Raw genomic sequence first — 20120 nt, forward strand, 5'->3', positions numbered from 1 at the left:
TATGGGAAACTGTAAATTATCTAATGATAGCAACATCATCTAAAAATCATTTTTTATCCAAAATCATTGAAATTAATGATCACAAATGTTTAAATAATAACAGTGGGTCTAGTTATATGTGATAACAATGTATAGTGAGCAGTGAAATAACTATTGGTTTCCATTTGTGGTGACTGCTGACTGACATTAGGGATGAGATTAAATAGATCCTGGAATTTAGCCTGGTCTGGAGCAGGCTAGCTCCACAGAATAAATCTCCATGGTAATTTATACCATAACATATCCTCCTGCCCCCTATCCATCTTTAGTGCAACCGGATTACGGATCAATTGAGCCAGGATCACCAAGATATCCTGGCTTAATCCCTTATCCTAGTTTTGTGCAACAGGCCCCTGGTGTTATGGAAAGAGCAGGTGTTGTTAATGTTTTGTAGACTCAGTGTATTTTTATTTCTATTTTCATAATATACATGAGGTGAGATAATATTTCCACCTCTGAATAAGTCTGACGCGTGAACCTCTTTGGTGTGGCGCGTCCCTCATTAACGAAACGCTTTTTTGTCCCCAATCGCATAACGTACTGTAGGGTGTAGCAACGTGCAAACTTCACAACAGATAACAGACCTCGGCCACTGCGTGATCATCATTATCTGAAGTCATAATAATACATTTTCCGGACAGAATTTTCACAACTACAGGTATGCATTCATATGCCCACGATAACCAAATGTATGAGCTGTGTGTGTTCACTGATCACTCAAATGCTGTTTGATTTCTGTTGCAACTTGCCAACCAACAGTACTAGCTAGTTAGCTAGCATCATTGGCTAGTATCGGCATGAATAGAACGCAAATCATTGACACGCCCATGCTAGAAGTCACACGGTTCTCATCTAGCTATCAAAACTTCAAGGCAAGCTAGCTACACTTGCTAGCTACTATGTAGAGGTGTGTTTAAGCAGTGGACATTAGACATGCATATAACAAAGTGCATGAAATGTACCGGTAATCTAGGCATCTATAATGGTCCAGACCGACATGGATTCCGGGGAGGATGGAGGTGGCGGCGGGGAGCCCGAGGTGATCGCTAAAGCCAGTGTCTTGGGAGGTTTTACCGAGAGCACTGAGATTCGAGCCCTGATCTCCAGCCTACCAGTGGTTCACGAGAACATCGTGACACTGGAGTCAGCCATAGAGAGGTTCCTCGGTGAGATTCATACTCTACATGTTTAGTCTGTTGTTGTTGTGGCCAAATTGATCCAGTCTTGCATGGAACAGTCTGTGGGCTTTAGGCCTAAATGCGTGTACCATCTACAGACATCAGTTTTAATACTTTCATAACTTAGACATACCACAATCATAAGCAGTGAAAGAAAAGTCAACAACTTTATGTTGACCAGTTCTTTTTTTTTCTACAGTGATAATGGACCGTTATCAGGAGCAGCCCCATCTTCTGGATCCACATCTGGGTAACAACACCACACACACACAGCACATCACATGCTATTCTGCTTTAGTGAAACATGGGCTTGTTAGGATAGCATGATGATGACAGTGTTTCTTTCCTGTGACCACAGAGTGGATGTTGAACCTGCTGTTGGAGCTCATCAGGAGTGAACAGTCTCCTCCTCTACTGGTACACCTGGGCTTCAAATTCCTCTACATCATCTCCAAGGTAACTACAGGCATATGGATTCCTACATCATCACACAGATAGTAAGATTTCAGTTTGTGAAGCCCAGCGTTCTGATGTGTGTGTTGATTCTGTGGTGTCTTACCCTATGGCCTCTGGCTACAGTTAGAAGTGTGGTGCTCAGCTTTCTCAGCCTGAGCAGTTGAGACAAGGCAGACTCCTCTAACTCAGGTGTTTTTGTTTCGGCCAGGTGAGAGGGTATAAGATCTTCATGCAGCTCTTCCCCCATGAGGTGGCTGATGTCCAGCCAGTCCTGGACCTCCTGTGTCGACAGGACCCCAGAGACCCAGAGGTGAGCCTGAATTTCTTAGTTACGAGTCGTCAATAGAAGGTGGGCCTACCACGTCCTAGCCCAGTAGCTAATGTTAGACCCCTGATTTCTCATGTTACAAGACCTCAATGGAAGGATAACCCTTTACTTGAAGGGTACCTTCATAAACTATACATTGATAAACATTACATTGCACATTCATAAGCAGAGTATCCATTGATTTTACCCTCTTGTTGCTTTCTAGATTAGGCCTATAGGGATTCAACGGGTTACGTTCTAGATTAGGCCTATAGGGATTCAACGGTTTACTTTCTAGATTAGGCCTATAGGGGTTTAACGGTTTACTTTCTAGATTAGGCCTATAGGGATTCAACGGGTTACGTTCTAGATTAGGCCTATAGGGATTCAACTGTTTACTTTCTAGATTAGGCCTATAGGGATTCAACTGTTTACTTTCTAGATTAGGCCTATAGGGATTCAACGGTTTACATTCAAGATTAGGCCTATAGGGATTCAACGGGTTACGTTCTAGATTAGGCCTAATAGGGATTCAACGGTTTACTTTCTAGATTAGGCCTATAGGGGTTTAACGGTTTACTTTCTAGATTAGGCCTATAGGGATTCAACGGTTTACTTTCTAGATTAGGCCTATAGGGGTTTAACGGTTTACGTTCTAGATTAGGCCTATAGGGATTCAACGGTTTACTTTCTAGATTAGGTCTATAGGGATTTAATGGTTTACTTTCTAGATTAGGTCTATAGGGATTTAATGGTTGACTTTCTAGATTAGGCCTATAGCGATTTAATGGTTTACTTTCTAGATTAGGCCTATAGGGATCTAATGGTTTACTTTCTAGATTAGGCCTATAGGGATCTAATGGTTTACTTTCTAGATTAGGCCTATAGGGATCTAATGGTTTACTTTCTAGATTAGGCCTATAGGGATCTAATGGTTTACTTTCTAGATTAGGCCTATAGGGATCTAATGGTTTACTTTCTAGATTAGGCCTATAGGGATCTAATGGTTTACTTTCTAGATTAGGCCTATAGGGATTCAACGGTTGACTTCCAAGTTGTTTAATGTATTATATGAAGTGACATGTTTGTCTGTGTATTGTCCCTGTCTGTATCCTGTTATGGTTACAGATCAAATGTTATTTGTTACATGCTTCGTTAACAACAGGTGTGGATTTACAGTGAAATGCTGATTTACAGGCCCTTCCCAACAATGCAGAGAGAAAATAGAGAAATAAAACACGTAATAATAAATACACAATGAGTAACGATAACTTCTCTATATACACAGGGTACGAGTACTGAGTCAATGATAACTTCTCTATATACACAGGGTACGAGTACTGAGTCAATGTGCAGAGGTACGAGGTCATTGATGTAGATATGTACATATAGGTAGGGATGAAGTGACTAGGCAACAGGATAGATAATAAACAGTAGCAGTATGTGATGAGTACGAGGTAATTGAGGTAGATATGTACATCTAGGTAGGGATGAAGTGACTAGGCAACAGGATAGATAATAAACAGTAGCAGTATGTGATGAGTACGAGGTAATTGAGGTAGATATGTACATATCGGTAGGGATGAAGTGACTAGACAACAGGATAGATAATAAACAGTAGCAGTATGTGATGAGTACGAGGTAATTGATGTAGATATGTACATATCGGTAGGGATGAAGTGACTAGACAACAGGATAGATAATAAACAGTAGCAGTATGTGATGAGTACGAGGTAATTGATGTAGATATGTACATATCGGTAGGGATGAAGTGACTAGACAACAGATAGATAATTAACAGTAACAGCACCATATATGATGAGTCAAAGGTCAATGCAGATAGTCCTGGTATCTATTGGTAAATTATTTAACTAACTATTTAGCAGTCTTATGACTTGGGGGTAGAAGTTGTTCAGGGTCCTGTTGGTTCCAGACTTGGTGCATCGGTACCACTTCCCGTGCGGTAGCAGAGAAAACAGTCTATGACTTGGTTGGCTGGAGTCTTTGACAATTTTTAGGGCCTTCCTCTGACACCGCCTGGTATAGAGGTCCTGGATGGCAGGGAGCTCAGCCCCAGTGATGTAGTGGGCCGTACACACTACCCTCTATAGCATCTATAGCACCTGGTATAGAGGTCCTGGATGGCAGGGAGCTCAGCCCCAGTGATGTACTGGCCCGTACACACTACCCTCTATAGCATCTGGTACGGCAGGCAGGTGATGCAGCCTGTTAAGATGCTCTCAATGGTGCAGCTGTAGAACCTTTTGAGGATCTGAGGGCCCATGACAAATGTTTTCAGCCTCCTGAGGGGGAAGAGGCATTGTTGTGCCCTCTTCACGACTGTGTTGGTGTGCTTGGACCATGATAGATCCTTGGAGCTCTTGACCCGCTCCAGTATAGCCAGGTCCATGTAAATGGGGGCGTGGCTCAGCCTTCCGTTTCCTGTAGTCCACAATCGGCTCCTTTGTCTTTCTGACGTTGAGGGAGAGGTTGTTGTCCTGGCACCACACCGCCAGGTCTCTGACCTCACTTTTAGGCTGTTTCATCGTCGTCGGTGTTCAGACCTACCACCGTTGTCTCGTCTGAAAACGTTAGTATGGTGTTGTTGTGCGTGGCCATGCAGTCGTGGGTGAACAAGGAGTACAGGAGGTATAGTATGCACCCCTGAGGGGCCCCTGTGTTGAGAGTCAGCGTGGTGGATGTGTTGTTGCCTACTCTCACAGTTCAATACATTTAATTCAAGTGTTTCTCTCCTTGCCCCTTCCTGTCAGACCTGGGAGACCCGCTACATGCTGCTGCTGTCTATGATCTGTCTGATACCCTTTGACCTCTAACCCTAACCCTCTCTTTCTGCCCCTTGTGTCAGACCTGGGAGACCCGCTACACGCTGCTGCTGTGGCTGTCCATGACCTGTCTGATACCCTTTGACCTCTAACCCTAACCCTCTCTTTCTGCCCCTTGTGTTAGACCTGGGAGACCCGCTACATGCTGCTGCTGTGGCTGTCTATGACCTGTCTGATACCCTTTGACCTCTCTCGTCTTGATGGTCACCTGACCTCTGACCCCAGCCAGACAAGAGAGCCAATCATGGACCGCATCCTGGCGGTCGCCAAGGTAACTAATTCTAGACTCTCCTGCCTTGGTCAGTGTTGAGTCTTGTCCTCCCAGATCCAGACCCTGTATGATGTATTGAGTGTGTAACTAACCCCTGGTCTGTTATGTCCAGACCCTGTATGATGTATTGAGTGTGTAACTAACCCCTGGTCTGTTGTTATGTCCAGACCCTGTATGATGTATTGAGTGTGTAACTAACCCCTGGTCTGTTGTTATGTCCAGACCCTGTATGATGTATTGAGTGTGTAACTAACCCCTGGTCTGTTGTTATTTCCAGTCCTACCTGATGGTCACTGATAAATCCAGGGATGCTGCATCTGTGTTGGTATCAAAGTAAGTATTCAACAGGCAACAACATTTGTGATGCGTTTCATGTTTTACCCAGTAGAGGGCGTTCTTGTACTTGAAGATGAATAGGTTCATACCGAGGCGCCACACACAGAGCTTACTGAGTGGTCCTAGTGTGTTGTCATCTATCTGTCTGTGTTTACAGTTTACTGAGTGGTCCTAGCCTGTTGTCATCTAACTGTCTGTGTTTACAGTTTACTGAGTGGTCCTAGCCTGTTGTCATCTAACTGTCTGTGTTTACAGTTTACTGAGTGGTCCTAGCCTGTTGTCATCTAACTGTCTGTGTTTACTGAGTGGTCCTAGCCTGTTGTCATCTGTCTGTGTTTACAGTTTACTGAGTGGTCCTAGCCTGTTGTCATCTAACTGTCTGTGTTTACTGAGTGGTCCTAGCCTGTTGTCATCTAACTGTCTGTGTGTGCAGGTTTGTGACACGTCCTGATGTGAAGCTGAAGCGACTAGGAGACTTCCTGGACTGGAGTCTGACCACCATCTCTCAGGCCAGTGACCAGACCATGGGAGGTACTGTAATCCTGGACGGAGCCCTGCAGTCTCTGGTATGACACACACACACACACACACACACACACACACACACACACACACACACACACACACACACACACACACACACACACAGTTTGTCTGTCCTCGAGTGTGTGTGGGTTGCAGTGACCAGGCCTAGTTTACAAGAGCCTACATGTACGGCTGCCATGTTTGTGGGAGATCAGAGCCTCTGTGGGTTTGGCAGGTTGGCAGGTGTTTAGTGCTGCACCTGTTGTCAGTGTTTTACGACTGAGGGAGGGAACGCGAAGACACGCCTCTGGTGGTAATTAGCTAGCCTGGTCACAGACCTGTTTTAGGAACTGGTATCCCAGATCCCCAGGGGTTGGCTATACAGCCCAAACAGATCTGGGATCAGTGTAGTAGTATATAGATATACTGCTGGTAGTCATTACTTTACCAGTGTAGTAGTAGTATATAGATATACTGCTGGTAGTCATTACTTTACCAGTGTAGTAGTAGTATATAGATATACTGCTGGTAGTCATTACTTTACCAGTGTAGTAGTAGTATATAGATATACTGCTGGTAGTCATTACTTTACCAGTGTAGTAGTAGTATATAGATATACTGCTGGTAGTCATTACTTTACCAGTGTAGTAGTAGTATATAGATATACTGCTGGTAGTCATTACTTTAACAGTGTAGTAGTAGTATATAGATATACTGATGGTAGTCATTACTTTACCAGTGTAGTAGTATATAGATATACTGCCGGTAGTCATTACTTTACCAGTGTAGTAGTATAGATATACTGCTGGTAGTCATTACTTTACCAGTGTAGTAGTATATAGATATACTGCTGGTAGTCATTACTTTACCAGTGTAGTAGTAGTCTATAGATATACTGCTGGTAGTCATTACTTTACCAGTGTAGTAGTAGTAGTAGTAGTAGTAGTATATAGATATACTGCTGGTAGTCATTACTTTACCAGTGTAGTAGTAGTATATAGATATACTGATGGTAGTCATTACTTTACCAGTGTAGTAGTATATAGATATACTGCCGGTAGTCATTACTTTACCAGTGTAGTAGTAGTATATAGATATACTGCCGGTAGTCATTACTTTACCAGTGTAGTAGTAGTATATAGATATACTGCCGGTAGTCATTACTTTACCAGTGTAGTAGTAGTAGTAGTAGTAGTATATAGATATACTGCCGGTAGTCATTACTTTACCAGTGTAGTAGTAGTAGTAGTAGTATATAGATATACTGCTGGTAGTCATTACTTTACCAGTGTAGTAGTAGTATATAGATATACTGCTGGTAGTCATTACTTTACCAGTGTAGTAGTAGTATATAGATATACTGCTGGTAGTCATTACTTTACCAGTGTAGTAGTAGTATATAGATATACTGCCGGTAGTCATTACTTTACCAGTGTAGTAGTAGTATATAGATATACTGCTGGTAGTCATTACTTTACCAGTGTAGTAGTAGTATATAGATATACTGCCGGTAGTCATTACTTTACCAGTGTAGTAGTAGTAGTAGTAGTATATAGATATACTGCCGGTAGTCATTACTTTACCAGTGTAGTAGTAGTATATAGATATACTGCTGGTAGTCATTACTTTACCAGTGTAGTAGTAGTATATAGATATACTGCCGGTAGTCATTACTTTACCAGTGTAGTAGTAGTATATAGATATACTGCTGGTAGTCATTACTTTACCAGTGTAGTAGTATATAGATATACTGCCGGTAGTCATTACTTTACAAGTGTAGTAGTAGTATATAGATATACTGCCGGTAGTCATTACTCTACCAGTGTAATAGTATATAGATATACTGCTGGTAGTCATTACTCTACCAGTGTAGTAGTATATAGATATACTGCCGGTAGTCATTACTTTACCAGTGTAGTAGTATATAGATATACTGATGGTAGTCATTACTTTACCAGTGTAGTAGTAGTATATAGATATACTGCCGGTTGTCATTACTTTACCAGTGTAGTAGTAGTATATAGATATACTGCCGGTAGTCATTACTTTACCAGTGTAGTAGTAGTATATAGATATACTGCCGGTAGTCATTACTTTACCAGTGTAGTAGTAGTATATAGATATACTGCCGGTAGTCATTACTTTACCAGTGTAGTAGTAGTATATAGATATACTGCCGGTAGTCATTACTTTACCAGTGTAGTAGTAGTATATAGATATACTGCCGGTAGTCATTACTTTACCAGTGTAGTAGTAGTATATAGATATACTGCCGGTAGTCATTACTTTACCAGTGTAGTAGTAGTATATAGATATACTGCCGGTAGTCATTACTTTACCAGTGTAGTAGTAGTATATAGATATACTGCCGGTAGTCATTACTTTACCAGTGTAGTAGTAGTATATAGATATACTGCTGGTAGTCATTACTTTACCAGTGTAGTAGTAGTATATAGATATACTGCTGGTAGTCATTACTTTACCAGTGTAGTAGTAGTATATAGATATACTGCTGGTAGTCATTACTTTACCAGTGTAGTAGTAGTATATAGATATACTGCTGGTAGTCATTACTTTACCAGTGTAGTAGTAGTATATAGATATACTGATGGTAGTCATTACTTTACCAGTGTAGTAGTAGTATATAGATATACTGCCGGTAGTCATTACTTTACCAATAGAGGTGCTATGGCCTACCTGCCCACACTAATCCCCAGTCCCTCACTCTCTTCCACTTTATGTTTAATGTCTTAATGTACTATAGTTGTGGTTTCACCAACCACCTTGATATAACAGTGGATTTTAGTAGATTTTTCTTCAGGTCAACTCTTGTTGCGTCAGTCTAAGTAGCTAATTTAATGCAACCCTCAAGCGAGCAGTGTATCAAAGGAATATTATTGGCGTTGAAACTGGCGCTACGTGTTTACGGAACAGTCTCTCCTTCTGTCTGTGCTCTGTAATATGACTGGGAGGGGAAACCGGCTTGTCTCTCTCTCTATGTGGCGCTCAGAGCGTTTAAAACTGGCTCTGTGTGTTCTGACGGCCCCGAGGGGCTTCAACGGGCTCTAGTAAGATCTTTGTTTTGCACAGTTGTGTTTTGAATTTGGCCAATGCAGAAAAAACTTTAAAGAGCCGCTGAGAAATGGTTTAGAAGAGTAGTTAAAATGAACCTTTATCAAACGGCAGTCCTCACTGCAACATGTAATGACATCCAGAGGGGAGAGGTTAGCGGTGATTTAATCCCAGACTACATCCAGAGGGGAGAGGTTAGTGGTGATTTAATCCCAGACTACATCCAGAAGGGAGAGGTTAGTGGTGATTTAATCCCAGACTACATCCAGAGGGGAGAGGTTAGTGGTGATTTAATCCCAGACTACATCCAGAAGGGAGAGGTTAGTGGTGATTTAATCCCAGACTACATCCAGAGGGGAGAGGTTAGCGGTGATTTAATCCCAGACTACATCCAGAAGGGAGAGGTTAGTGGTGATTTAATCCCAGACTACATCCAGAGGGGAGAGGTTAGTGGTGATTTAATCCCAGACTACATCCAGAAGGGAGAGGTTAGTGGTGATTTAATCCCAGACTACATCCAGAAGGGAGAGGTTAGTGGTGATTTAATCCCAGACTACATCCAGAGGGGAGAGGTTAGTGGTGATTTAATCCCAGACTACATCCAGAAGGGAGAGGTTAGCGGTGATTTAATCCCAGACTACATCCAGAAGGGAGAGGTTAGCGGTGATTTAATCCCAGACTACATCCAGAAGGTTGAGGTTAGTGGTGATTTAATCCCAGACTACATCCAGAAGGTTGAGGTTAGTGGTGATTTAATCCCAGACAACATGTAATGACATCCAGAAGGTTGAGGTTAGTGGTGATTTAATCCCAGACTACATGTAATGACATCCAGAAGGGAGAGGTTAGTGGTGATTTAATCCCAGACTACATGTAATGACATCCAGAAAGGAGAGGTTAGTGGTGATTTAATTCCAGACTACATCCAGAAGGGAGAGGTTAGTGGTGATTTAATCCCAGACTACATGTAATGACATCCAGAAGGGAGAGGTTAGTGGTGATTTAATCCCAGACTACATCCAGAGGGGAGAGGTTAGTGGTGATTTAATCCCAGACTACATGTAATGACATCCAGAAGGTTGAGGTTCGTGGTGATTTAATCCCAGACTACATGTAATGACATCCAGAAGGGAGAGGTTAGTGGTGATTTAATCCCAGACTACATCCAGAGGGGAGAGGTTAGTGGTGATTTAATCCCAGACTACATGTAATGACATCCAGAGGGGAGAGGTTCGTGGTGATTTAATCCCAGACTACATCCAGAAGGTTGAGGTTCGTGGTGATTTAATCCCAGACTACATGTAATGACATCCAGAAGGTTGAGGTTCGTGGTGATTTAATCCCAGACTACATGTAATGACATCCAGAAGGGAGAGGTTAGTGGTGATTTAATCCCAGACTACATCCAGAGGGGAGAGGTTAGTGGTGATTTAATCCCAGACTACATGTAATGACATCCAGAGGGGAGAGGTTCGTGGTTATTTAATCCCAGACTACATCCAGAAGGTTGAGGTTAGTGGTGATTTAATCCCAGACTACATCCAGAAGGTTGAGGTTAGCGGTGATTTAATCCCAGACTACATCCAGAAGGTTGAGGTTAGCGGTGATTTAATCCCAGACTACATCCAGAGGGGAGAGGTTAGCGGTGATTTAATCCCAGACTACATGTAATGACATCCAGAAGGGAGAGGTTAGTGGTGATTTAATCCCAGACTACATCCAGAAGGTTGAGGTTAGCGGTGATTTAATCCCAGACTACATGTAATGACATCCAGAAGGGAGAGGTTAGTGGTGTTTTAATCCCAGACTACATCCAGAAGGGAGAGGTTAGTGGTGTTTTAATCCCAGACTACATCCAGAGGGGAGAGGTTAGTGGTGATTTAATCCCAGACTACATGTAATGACATCCAGAAGGTTGAGGTTAGTGGTGATCTCACTCTCAAAAGGGGAGGAGCCACAATATTATGAACAAAACAGGTGTTGGAATTTCACAATTTAAAATGAAAATGTATTATTTCGATCTCATCCACGATATTGATGTTGTTGCTCTCTCTCTCCTGTCTCTCCTATCTCTCTCCTGTCTCACCTGTTTCACCTGTTTCACCTGTCTCTCTTCTCTCCTGTCTCTCCTCTCTCTCCTCTCTCTTCTCTCTCTCTCCTGTCTCACCTGTTTTATCTGTCTCACCTCTCTCTCCTGTCTCACCTCTCTCTCCCGTCTGTCTTCTAGGCCCAGCTATTCAAGCATGGCAAGAGAGATGACTTTCTCCAGTACGGTAAGAATGTCCTTCAATAGTTGCTTTTTAATCAGCAATTTGACTTTATCCATTGTGATAAGTAGTTGTCTTACCTCCTGCATCCATTGTGATAAGTAGTTGTCTCACCTCCTGCATCCATTGTGATAGGTAGTTGTCTTACCTCCTGCATCCATTGTGATAGGTAGTTGTCTTACCTCCTGCATCCATTGTGATAAGTAGTTGTCTTACCACCTCCATCTATTGTGATAAGTAGTTGTCTTACCTCCTTCATCCATTGTGATAAGTAGTTGTCTTACCTCCTGCATCCATTGTGATAGGTAGTTGTCTTACCTCCTGCATCCATTGTGATAGGTAGTTGTCTTACCTCCTGCATCCATTGTGATAGGTAGTTGTCTTACCTCCTGCATCCATTGTGATAGGTAGTTGTCTTACCTCCTGCATCCATTGTGATAAGTAGTTGTCTTACCTCCTGCATCCATTGTGATAAGAGCATCTGCTAAATAAATGAATTAAATGTAGGTGATCTTCTAATGTTGACTGCTGTGAACATGATACTGACTGTAGGTGATGTGTGATACTAACGTTCGGTGTAAACTACACCCCTGACATCACTGAGCCTCTCACATTAAACCAGCCTCTCCTGTAGTGTGTTGTCTTACCAACGTAGTGGTGAGCACATTAAACCAGCCTCCTTCCTGTAGTGTTTTGTCTTGGCAACGTAGTGGTGAGCACATTAAACCAGTCTCTCCTGTAGTGTGTTGTCTTGGCAACGTAGTGGTGAGCACATTAAACCAGTCTCCTTCCTGTAGTGTTTTGTCTTACCAACGTAGTGGTGAGCACATTAAACCAGTCTCCTTCCTGTAGTGTGTTGTCTTACCAACGTAGTGGTGAGCACATTAAACCAGTCTCCTTCCTGTAGTGTGTTGTCTTACCAACGTAGTGGTGAGCACATTAAACCAGTCTCCTTCCTGTAGTGTGTTGTCTTACCAACGTAGTGGTGAGCACATTAAACCAGTCTCCTTCCTGTAGTGTTTTGTCTTACCAACGTAGTGGTGAGCACATTAAACCAGTCTCCTTCCTGTAGTGTGTTGTCTTACCAACGTAGTGGTGACCACATTAAACCAGTCTCCTTCCTGTAGTGTGTTGTCTTGGCAACGTAGTGGTGAGCACATTAAACGATGTGACACAGATTCTTCACCTGGTGGTGAGGATTCTCCACAGCACGCTGTCTCGCCAAAACAAAGATGTAACTACGTTAACAATGTAATCACAACGAGCTGTGGCTCAAAGCAAACCTCAGAAATAGTTTCAGTCAGACATACACACTCTACACGCGGAGTGTGAATATCTAGCCAATACATTTTGAATTGAATAACATTGGTTGTGAACTTCAGAGTTGTGACGATTGGACATGTTTGGTTCAAGGCAAGTAGAAACCCATACTAGTAGTAGTAATGTCTCCTGCTCCAGAGTCGACACCTTCTGGGTGCAACGTCATCGTCTGACTGGCTGCTTCTCTGGCCAGCTCTCTCATTGGCTGCTTCTCTGGCCAGCTCTCTCATTGGCTCCTTCTCTGGCCAGCTCTCTCATTGGCTCCTTCTCTGGCCAGCTCTCTCATTGGCTCCTTCTCTGGCCAGCTCTCTCATTGGCTCCTTCTCTGGCCAGCTCTCTCATTGGTTGCTTCTCTGGCCAGCTCTCTCATTGGCTCCTTCTCTGGCCAGCTCTCTCATTGGCTCCTTCTCTGGCCAGCTCTCTCATTGGCTCCTTCTCTGGCCAGCTCTCTCATTGGCTGCTTCTCTGGCCAGCTCTCTCATTGGCTCCTTCTCTGGCCAGCTCTCTCATTGGCTCCTTCTCTGGCCAGCTCTCTCATTGGCTCCTTCTCTGGCCAGCTCTCTCATTGGCTGCTTCTCTGGCCAGCTCTCTCATTGGCTGCTTCTCTGGCCAGCTCTCTCATTGGCTCCTTCTCTGGCCAGCTCTCTCATTGGCTGCTTCTCTGGCCAGCTCTCTCATTGGCTCCTTCTCTGGCCAGCTCTCTCATTGGCTGCTTCTCTGGCCAGCTCTCTCATTGGCTGCTTCTCTGGCCAGCTCTCTCATTGGCTGCTTCTCTGGCCAGCTCTCTCATTGGCTCCTTCTCTGGCCAGCTCTCTCATTGGCTCCTTCTCTGGCCAGCTCTCTCATTGGCTCCTTCTCTGGCCAGCTCTCTCATTGGCTCCTTCTCTGGCCAGCTCTCTCATCGGCTCCTTCTCTGGCCAGCTCTCTCATTGGCTGCTTCTCTGGCCAGCTCTCTCATTGGCTGCTTCTCTGGCCAGCTCTCTCATTGGCTGCTTCTCTGGCCAGCTCTCTCATTGGCTGCTTCTCTGGCCAGCTCTCTCATTGGCTGCTTCTCTGGCCAGCTCTCTCATTGGCTCCTTCTCTGGCCAGCTCTCTCATTGGCTGCTTCTCTGGCCAGCTCTCTCATTGGCTGCTTCTCTGGCCAGCTCTCTCATTGGCTGCTTCTCTGGCCAGCTCTCTCATTGGCTGCTTCTCTGGCCAGCTCTCTCATTGGCTGCTTCTCTGGCCAGCTCTCTCATTGGCTGCTTCTCTGGCCAGCTCTCTCATTGGCTGCTTCTCTGGCCAGCTCTCTCATTGGCTCCTTCTCTGGCCAGCTCTCTCATTGGCTGCTTCTCTGGCCAGCTCTCTCATTGGCTGCTTCTCTGGCCAGCTCTCTCATTGGCTCCTTCTCTGGCCAGCTCTCTCATTGGCTGCTTCTCTGGCCAGCTCTCTCATTGGCTCCTGGTGATGATCACCGTTCTGAAGAGTTTTAGTGTGAGATGTGCCTTTCAGATTCGGTGCCGATAAAATGTTTAAAAAGATTGTGATGGTTCAAAGAGGAGGCAGCCCTCAGACTGCATCTCTGACCCGCGTCGGTGACAGCCACACGCCCCGAGGAGATGGGCAGCCCTCAGACTGCATCTCTGACCCGCGTCGGTGACGGTCACGGGGAGATGGGCAGCCCTCAGACTGCATCTCTGACCCGCGTCGGTGACGGTCACGCCCCGAGGAGATGGGCAGCCCTCAGACTGCATCTGACCCGCTTCGGTGACGGTCACGCCCTGAGGAGATGGGCAGCCCTCAGACTGCATCTCTGACCCGCGTCGGTGACGGTCACGCCCCGAGTAGATGAGCAGCCCTCACACTGCATCTCTGACCCGCGTCGGTGACAGCCACACGCCCCGAGGAGATGGGCAGCCCTCAGACTGCATCTCTGACCCGCGTCGGTGACAGCCACACGCCCCGAGGAGATGGGCAGCCCTCAGACTGCATCTCTGACCCGCGTCGGTGACAGCCACACGCCCCGAGGAGATGGGCAGCCCTCAGACTGCATCTCTGACCCGCGTCGGTGACGGTCACGGGGAGATGGGCAGCCCTCAGACTGCATCTCTGACCCGCGTCGGTGACGGTCACGCCCCGAGGAGATGGGCAGCCCTCAGACTGCATCTGACCCGCTTCGGTGACGGTCACGCCCTGAGGAGATGGGCAGCCCTCAGACTGCATCTCTGACCCGCGTCGGTGACGGTCACGCCCCGAGTAGATGAGCAGCCCTCACACTGCATCTCTGACCCGCGTCGGTGACAGCCACACGCCCCGAGGAGATGGGCAGCCCTCAGACTGCATCTCTGACCCGCGTCGGTGACAGCCACACGCCCCGAGGAGATGGGCAGCCCTCAGACTGCATCTCTGACCCGCGTCGGTGACAGCCACACGCCCCGAGGAGATGGGCAGCCCTCAGACTGCATCTCTGACGGTCACGAGGAGATGGGCAGCCCTCAGACTGCATCTCTGACCCGCGTCAGTGACGGTAACGCCCCGAGGAGATGGGCAGCCCTCAGACTGCATCTCTGACCCGCGTCGGTGACGGTCACGCCCCGAGGAGATGGGCAGCCCTCAGACTGCATCTCTGACCCGCGTCGGTGACGGTCACGCCCCGAGGAGATGGGCAGCCCTCAGACTGCATCTCTGACCCGCGTCGGTGACGGTCACGCCCCGAGGAGATGGGCAGCCCTCAGACTGCATCTCTGACCCGCGTCGGTGACGGTCACGAGGAGATGGGCAGCCCTCAGACTGCATCTCTGACCCGCGTCGGTGACGGTCACGGGGAGATGGGCAGCCCTCAGACTGCATCTCTGACCCGCGTTGGTGACGGTCACGCCCCGAGGAGATGGGCAGCCCTCAGACTGCATCTCTGACCCGCGTCTGTGACGGTCACGCCCCGAGGAGATGGGCAGCCCTCAGACTGCATCTCTGACCCGCTTCGGTGACGGTCACGCCCTGAGGAGATGGGCAGCCCTCAGACTGCATCTCTGACCCGCTTCGGTGACGGTCACGCCCTGAGGAGATGGGCAGCCCTCAGACTGCATCGCTGACCCGCGTCGGTGACGGTCACGCCCTGAGGAGATGGGCAGCCCTCAGACTGCATCTCTGACCCGCGTCGGTGACGGTCACGCCCCGAGGAGATGGGCAGCCCTCAGACTGCATCTCTGACCCGCGTCGGTGACGGTCACGCCCCGAGTAGATGAGCAGCCCTCACACTGCATCTCTGACCCGCGTCGGTGACAGCCACACGCCCCGAGGAGATGGGCAGCCCTCAGACTGCATCTCTGACCCGCGTCGGTGACAGCCACACGCCCCGAGGAGATGGGCAGCCCTCAGACTGCATCTCTGACCCGCGTCGGTGACAGCCACACGCCCCGAGGAGATGGGCAGCCCTCAGACTGCATCTCTGACCCGCGTCGGTGACGGTCACGCCCCGAGGAGATGGGCAGCCCTCAGACTGCATCTCTGACCCGCGTCGGTGACGGTCACGCCCCGAGGAGATGGGCAGCCCTCAGACTGCATCTCTGACCCGACACGAGGAGTTTGTCTCCAATCTCCAAAACTTGTATGGGACGGCTAAATCATATGCCCGGTTTAACCGGTGGTGCTGCAGAGTCTGGACCAGTGTAGTGTTACCATGGTACTAGTGTGTGTGTGTGTGTGTGTGTGTGTGTGTGTGTGTGTGTGTGTGTGTTCCTCAGCTCCGGTGGTGCTGCAGTGTCTGGACCAGTGTAGTGTTACCATGGTACTAGTGTGTGTGTGTGTTCCTCAGCTCCGGTGGTGCTGCAGTGTCTGGACCAGTGTAGTGTTACCATGGTACTAGTGTGTGTGTTCCTCAGCTCCGGTGGTGCTGCAGTGTCTGGACCAGTGTAGTGTTACCATGGTACTAGTGTGTGTGTGTGTGTGTGTGTGTGTGTGTGTGTTCCTCAGCTCCGGTGGTGCTGCAGTGTCTGGACCAGTGTAGTGTTACCATGGTACTAGTGTGTGTGTGTGTGTTCCTCAGCTCCGGTGGTGCTGCAGTGTCTGGACCAGTGTAGTGTTACCATGGTACTAGTGTGTGTGTGTGTGTGTGTGTGTTCCTCAGCTCCGGTGGTGCTACAGTGTCTGGACCAGTGTAGTGTTACCATGGTACTAGTGTGTGTGTGTGTTCCTCAGCTCCGGTGGTGCTGCAGTGTCTGGACCAGTGTCACGTGGCAGAGAGCAGCCAGGCTATGCTGAGGAAGCTGGGGGTCAAGCTGGTACAGAGACTGGGTCTGACCTTCCTCAAGCCCCGACTAGCCAAGTGGAGGTGAGACACACACACACACACACACACACACACACACACACACTGAGGTAGGAGTCAAGCTGGTACAGAGACCAGATCAGATCTCACCTTCCTCAACCAGTGGAGGAGACCCACTCCCTAGATGTTAATTTGGGAGTCTTCGCATGCCGTTGAGGGTTTGTTAAGGGAAAGCTGGTCTCACTGTGTATGTTTGCTTGTCATTCAGGTACCAGAGAGGGAGTCGCTCCCTGGCAGCCAACCTGTCTCTGTCCCAGTCTGGCTCCACAGTCGAGGCTGTTAGTCCAGACATGGAGACCCAGAGCCAGGAGGAGGACTATGATATCCCAGAGGAGGTGGAGAACGTCATCGGTCAGTCAGCGTTACTCTCTCTCTCTCTCTTTCTCGCTCTCTCTCATTCTCTTTCTCTGTTTTTCTTTTTCTCTCTCTCAGCTCTCTCTCTGGTTCTCTCTCTCTCTCATTCTCTCAGACCTCTCTCTCATTCTCTCAGATCTCTCTCTCAGATCTCTCTCTCTGGTTCTCTCAGATCTCTCTCTCTGGTTCTCTCAGATCTCTCTCTCTGGTTCTCTCAGATCTCTCTCTCTGGTTCTCTCAGATCTCTCTCTGGTTCTCTCAGATCTCTCTCTGGTTCTCTCAGATCTCTCTCTCTCTGGTTCTCTCAGATCTCTCTCTCTCTGGTTCTCTCAGATCTCTCTGGTTCTCTCAGATCTCTCTGGTTCTCTCAGATCTCTCTGGTTCTCTCAGATCTCTCTGGTTCTCTCAGATCTCTCTGGTTCTCTCAGATCTCTCTGGTTCTCTCAGATCTCTCTCTCTCTCTGGTTCTCTCAGATCTCTCTCTCTCTCTGGTTCTCTCAGATCTCTCTCTCTCTCTGGTTCTCTCAGATCTCTCTCTCTCTCTGGTTCTCTCAGATCTCTCTCTCTCTCTCTCTGGTTCTCTGCTCTCTCTCTCTGGTTCTGGTTCTCTCAGATCTCTCTCTCTCTCTGGTTCTCTCAGATCTCTCTCTCTCCTCTCTGTTCTCTCAGATCTCTCTCTCTCTCTGGTTCTCTCAGATCTCTCTCTCTCTCTGGTTCTCTCAGATCTCTCTCTCTCTCTGGTTCTCTGCTCTCTCTCTCTCTGGTTCTGGTTCTCTCAGATCTCTCTCTCTCTCTCTGGTTCTCTCAGCTCTCTCTCTCTCTCTCTGGTTCTCTCAGCTCTCTCTCTCTCTCTCTCTCTCTGGTTCTCTGCTCTCTCTCTCTCTGGTTCTCTCTGCTCTCTCTCTCTCTCTGCTCTCTCTCTCTCTCTCTCTCTGGTTCTCTCAGATCTCTCTCTTCTCTGGTTCTCTCAGATCTCTCTCTCTCTGGTTCTCTCAGATCTCTCTGGTTCTCTCAGATCTTTCTGGTTCTCTCAGATCTCTCTGGTTCTCTCAGATCTCTCTGGTTCTCTCAGATCTCTCTCTCTCTCTGGTTCTCTCAGATCTCTCTCTCTCTCTGGTTCTCTCAGATCTCTCTCTCTCTCTGGTTCTCTCAGATCTCTCTCTCTCTCTGGTTCTCTCAGATCTCTCTCTCCTCTCTGGTTCTCTGCTCCTCTCTCTGTTCTGTGTTCTTCTCAGATCTCTCTCTCTCTCTCTGGTTCTCTCAGCTCTCTCTCTCTCTCTCTGGTTCTCTCAGCTCTCTCTCTCTCTCTCTCTCTCTGGTTCTCTGCTCTCCTCTCTCTCTCTCTGCTCTCTCTCTGCTCTCTCTCTCTCTCTCCTGGTTCTCTCAGCTTTCTCTCTCTGGTTCTCTGCTCTCTCTGTCTGTCTGTCTGTCTGTCTGTCTGTCTGTCTGTCTGTCTGTCTGTCTGTCTGTCTGTCTGTCTGTCTGTCTGTCTGTCTGTCTGTCTGTCTGTCTGTCTGTCTGTCTGTCTGTCTGTCTGTCTGTCTGTCTGTCTGTCTGTCTGTCTGTCTGTCTGTCTGTCTGTCTGTCTGTCTGTCTGTCTGTCTGTCTGTCTGTCTGTCTGTCTGTCTGTCTGTCTGTCTGTCTGTCTGTCTGTCTGTCTGTCTGTCTGTCTGTCTGTCTGTCTGTCTGTCTGTCTGTCTGTCTGTCTGTCTGTCTGTCTGTCTGTCTGTCTGTCTGTCTGTCTGTCTGTCTGTCTGTCTGTCTGTCTGTCTGTCTGTCTGTCTGTCTGTCTGTCTGTCTGTCTGTCTGTCTGTCTGTCTGTCTGTCTGTCTGTCTGTCTGTCTGTCTGTCTGTCTGTCTGTCTGTCTGTCTGTCTGTCTGTCTGTCTGTCTGTCTGTCTGTCTGTCTGTCTGTCTGTCTGTCTGTCTGTCTGTCTGTCTGTCTGTCTGTCTGTCTGTCTGTCTGTCTGTCTGTCTGTCTGTCTCAGCTATTCAGGTAGTGACTCTCTCTCTCTCTCTGTCTGTCTGTTATGGTGTTTCAGTCACACTATTCAGGTAGTGACTCTCTCCTCTCTCTTCTCGTCTGTCTGTTATGGTGTTTCAGTCACAGCTATTCAGGTAGTGACTCTCTCTCTCTCTCTCTGTCTGTCTGTTATGGTGTTCAGTCACAGCTATTCAGGTAGTGACTCTCTCTCTCTCTCTGTCTGTCTGTTATGGTGTTTCAGTCACAGCTATTCAGGTAGTGACTCTCTCTCTCTCTCTCTGTCTGTCTGTTATGGTGTTTCAGTCACAGCTATTCAGGTAGTGACTCTCTCTCTCTCTCTCTGTCTGTCTGTTATGGTGTTCAGTCACAGCTATTCCAGGTAGTGACTCTCTCTCTCTCTCTCTGTCTGTCTGTTATGGTGTTCAGTCACAGCTATTCAGGTAGTGACTCTCTCTCTCTCTCTCTGTCTGTCTGTTATGGTGTTCAGTCACAGCTATTCAGGTAGTGACTCTCTCTCTCTCTCTCTGTCTGTCTGTTATGGTGTTCAGTCACAGCTATTCAGGTAGTGACTCTCTCTCTCTCTCTGTCTGTCTGTTATGGTGTTCAGTCACAGCTATTCAGGTAGTGACTCTCTCTCTCTCTCTCTGTCTGTCTGTTTATGGTGTTCAGTCACAGCTATTCAGGTAGTGACTCTCTCTCTCTCTCTCTCTCTGTCTGTCTGTTATGGTGTTCAGTCACAGCTATTCAGGTAGTGACTCTCTCTCTCTCTCTCTGTCTGTCTGTTATGGTGTTCAGTCACAGCTATTCAGGTAGTGACTCTCTCTCTCTCTCTCTGTCTGTCTGTTATGGTGTTCAGTCACAGC

General features: G+C 47.2%; 1 protein-coding gene across 1 annotated transcript in view; it reads left to right on the forward strand.

The window, feature by feature from the left end:
- Positions 1–464: 464 nt before the first annotated feature.
- The window catches only part of LOC109886781 (tubulin-specific chaperone D-like), an 84331-nt gene continuing 64675 nt past the window's right edge, over positions 465–20120 (forward strand). Inside the window, exons 1-11 of the mRNA XM_031821404.1 lie at positions 465–697; positions 1013–1205; positions 1417–1467; positions 1576–1673; positions 1882–1983; positions 4948–5094; positions 5372–5427; positions 5864–5996; positions 11255–11300; positions 16791–16923; positions 17129–17271. Of these exons, the coding sequence (XP_031677264.1) occupies positions 1022–1205; positions 1417–1467; positions 1576–1673; positions 1882–1983; positions 4948–5094; positions 5372–5427; positions 5864–5996; positions 11255–11300; positions 16791–16923; positions 17129–17271 (1093 nt within the window). The 5' untranslated portion in view covers positions 465–697; positions 1013–1021. The remainder of the gene's footprint in view (positions 698–1012; positions 1206–1416; positions 1468–1575; positions 1674–1881; positions 1984–4947; positions 5095–5371; positions 5428–5863; positions 5997–11254; positions 11301–16790; positions 16924–17128; positions 17272–20120) is intronic.

Source organism: Oncorhynchus kisutch, unplaced genomic scaffold (assembly GCF_002021735.2).
Source record: "Oncorhynchus kisutch isolate 150728-3 unplaced genomic scaffold, Okis_V2 scaffold3971, whole genome shotgun sequence".
Taxonomy (NCBI): domain Eukaryota; kingdom Metazoa; phylum Chordata; class Actinopteri; order Salmoniformes; family Salmonidae; genus Oncorhynchus; species Oncorhynchus kisutch.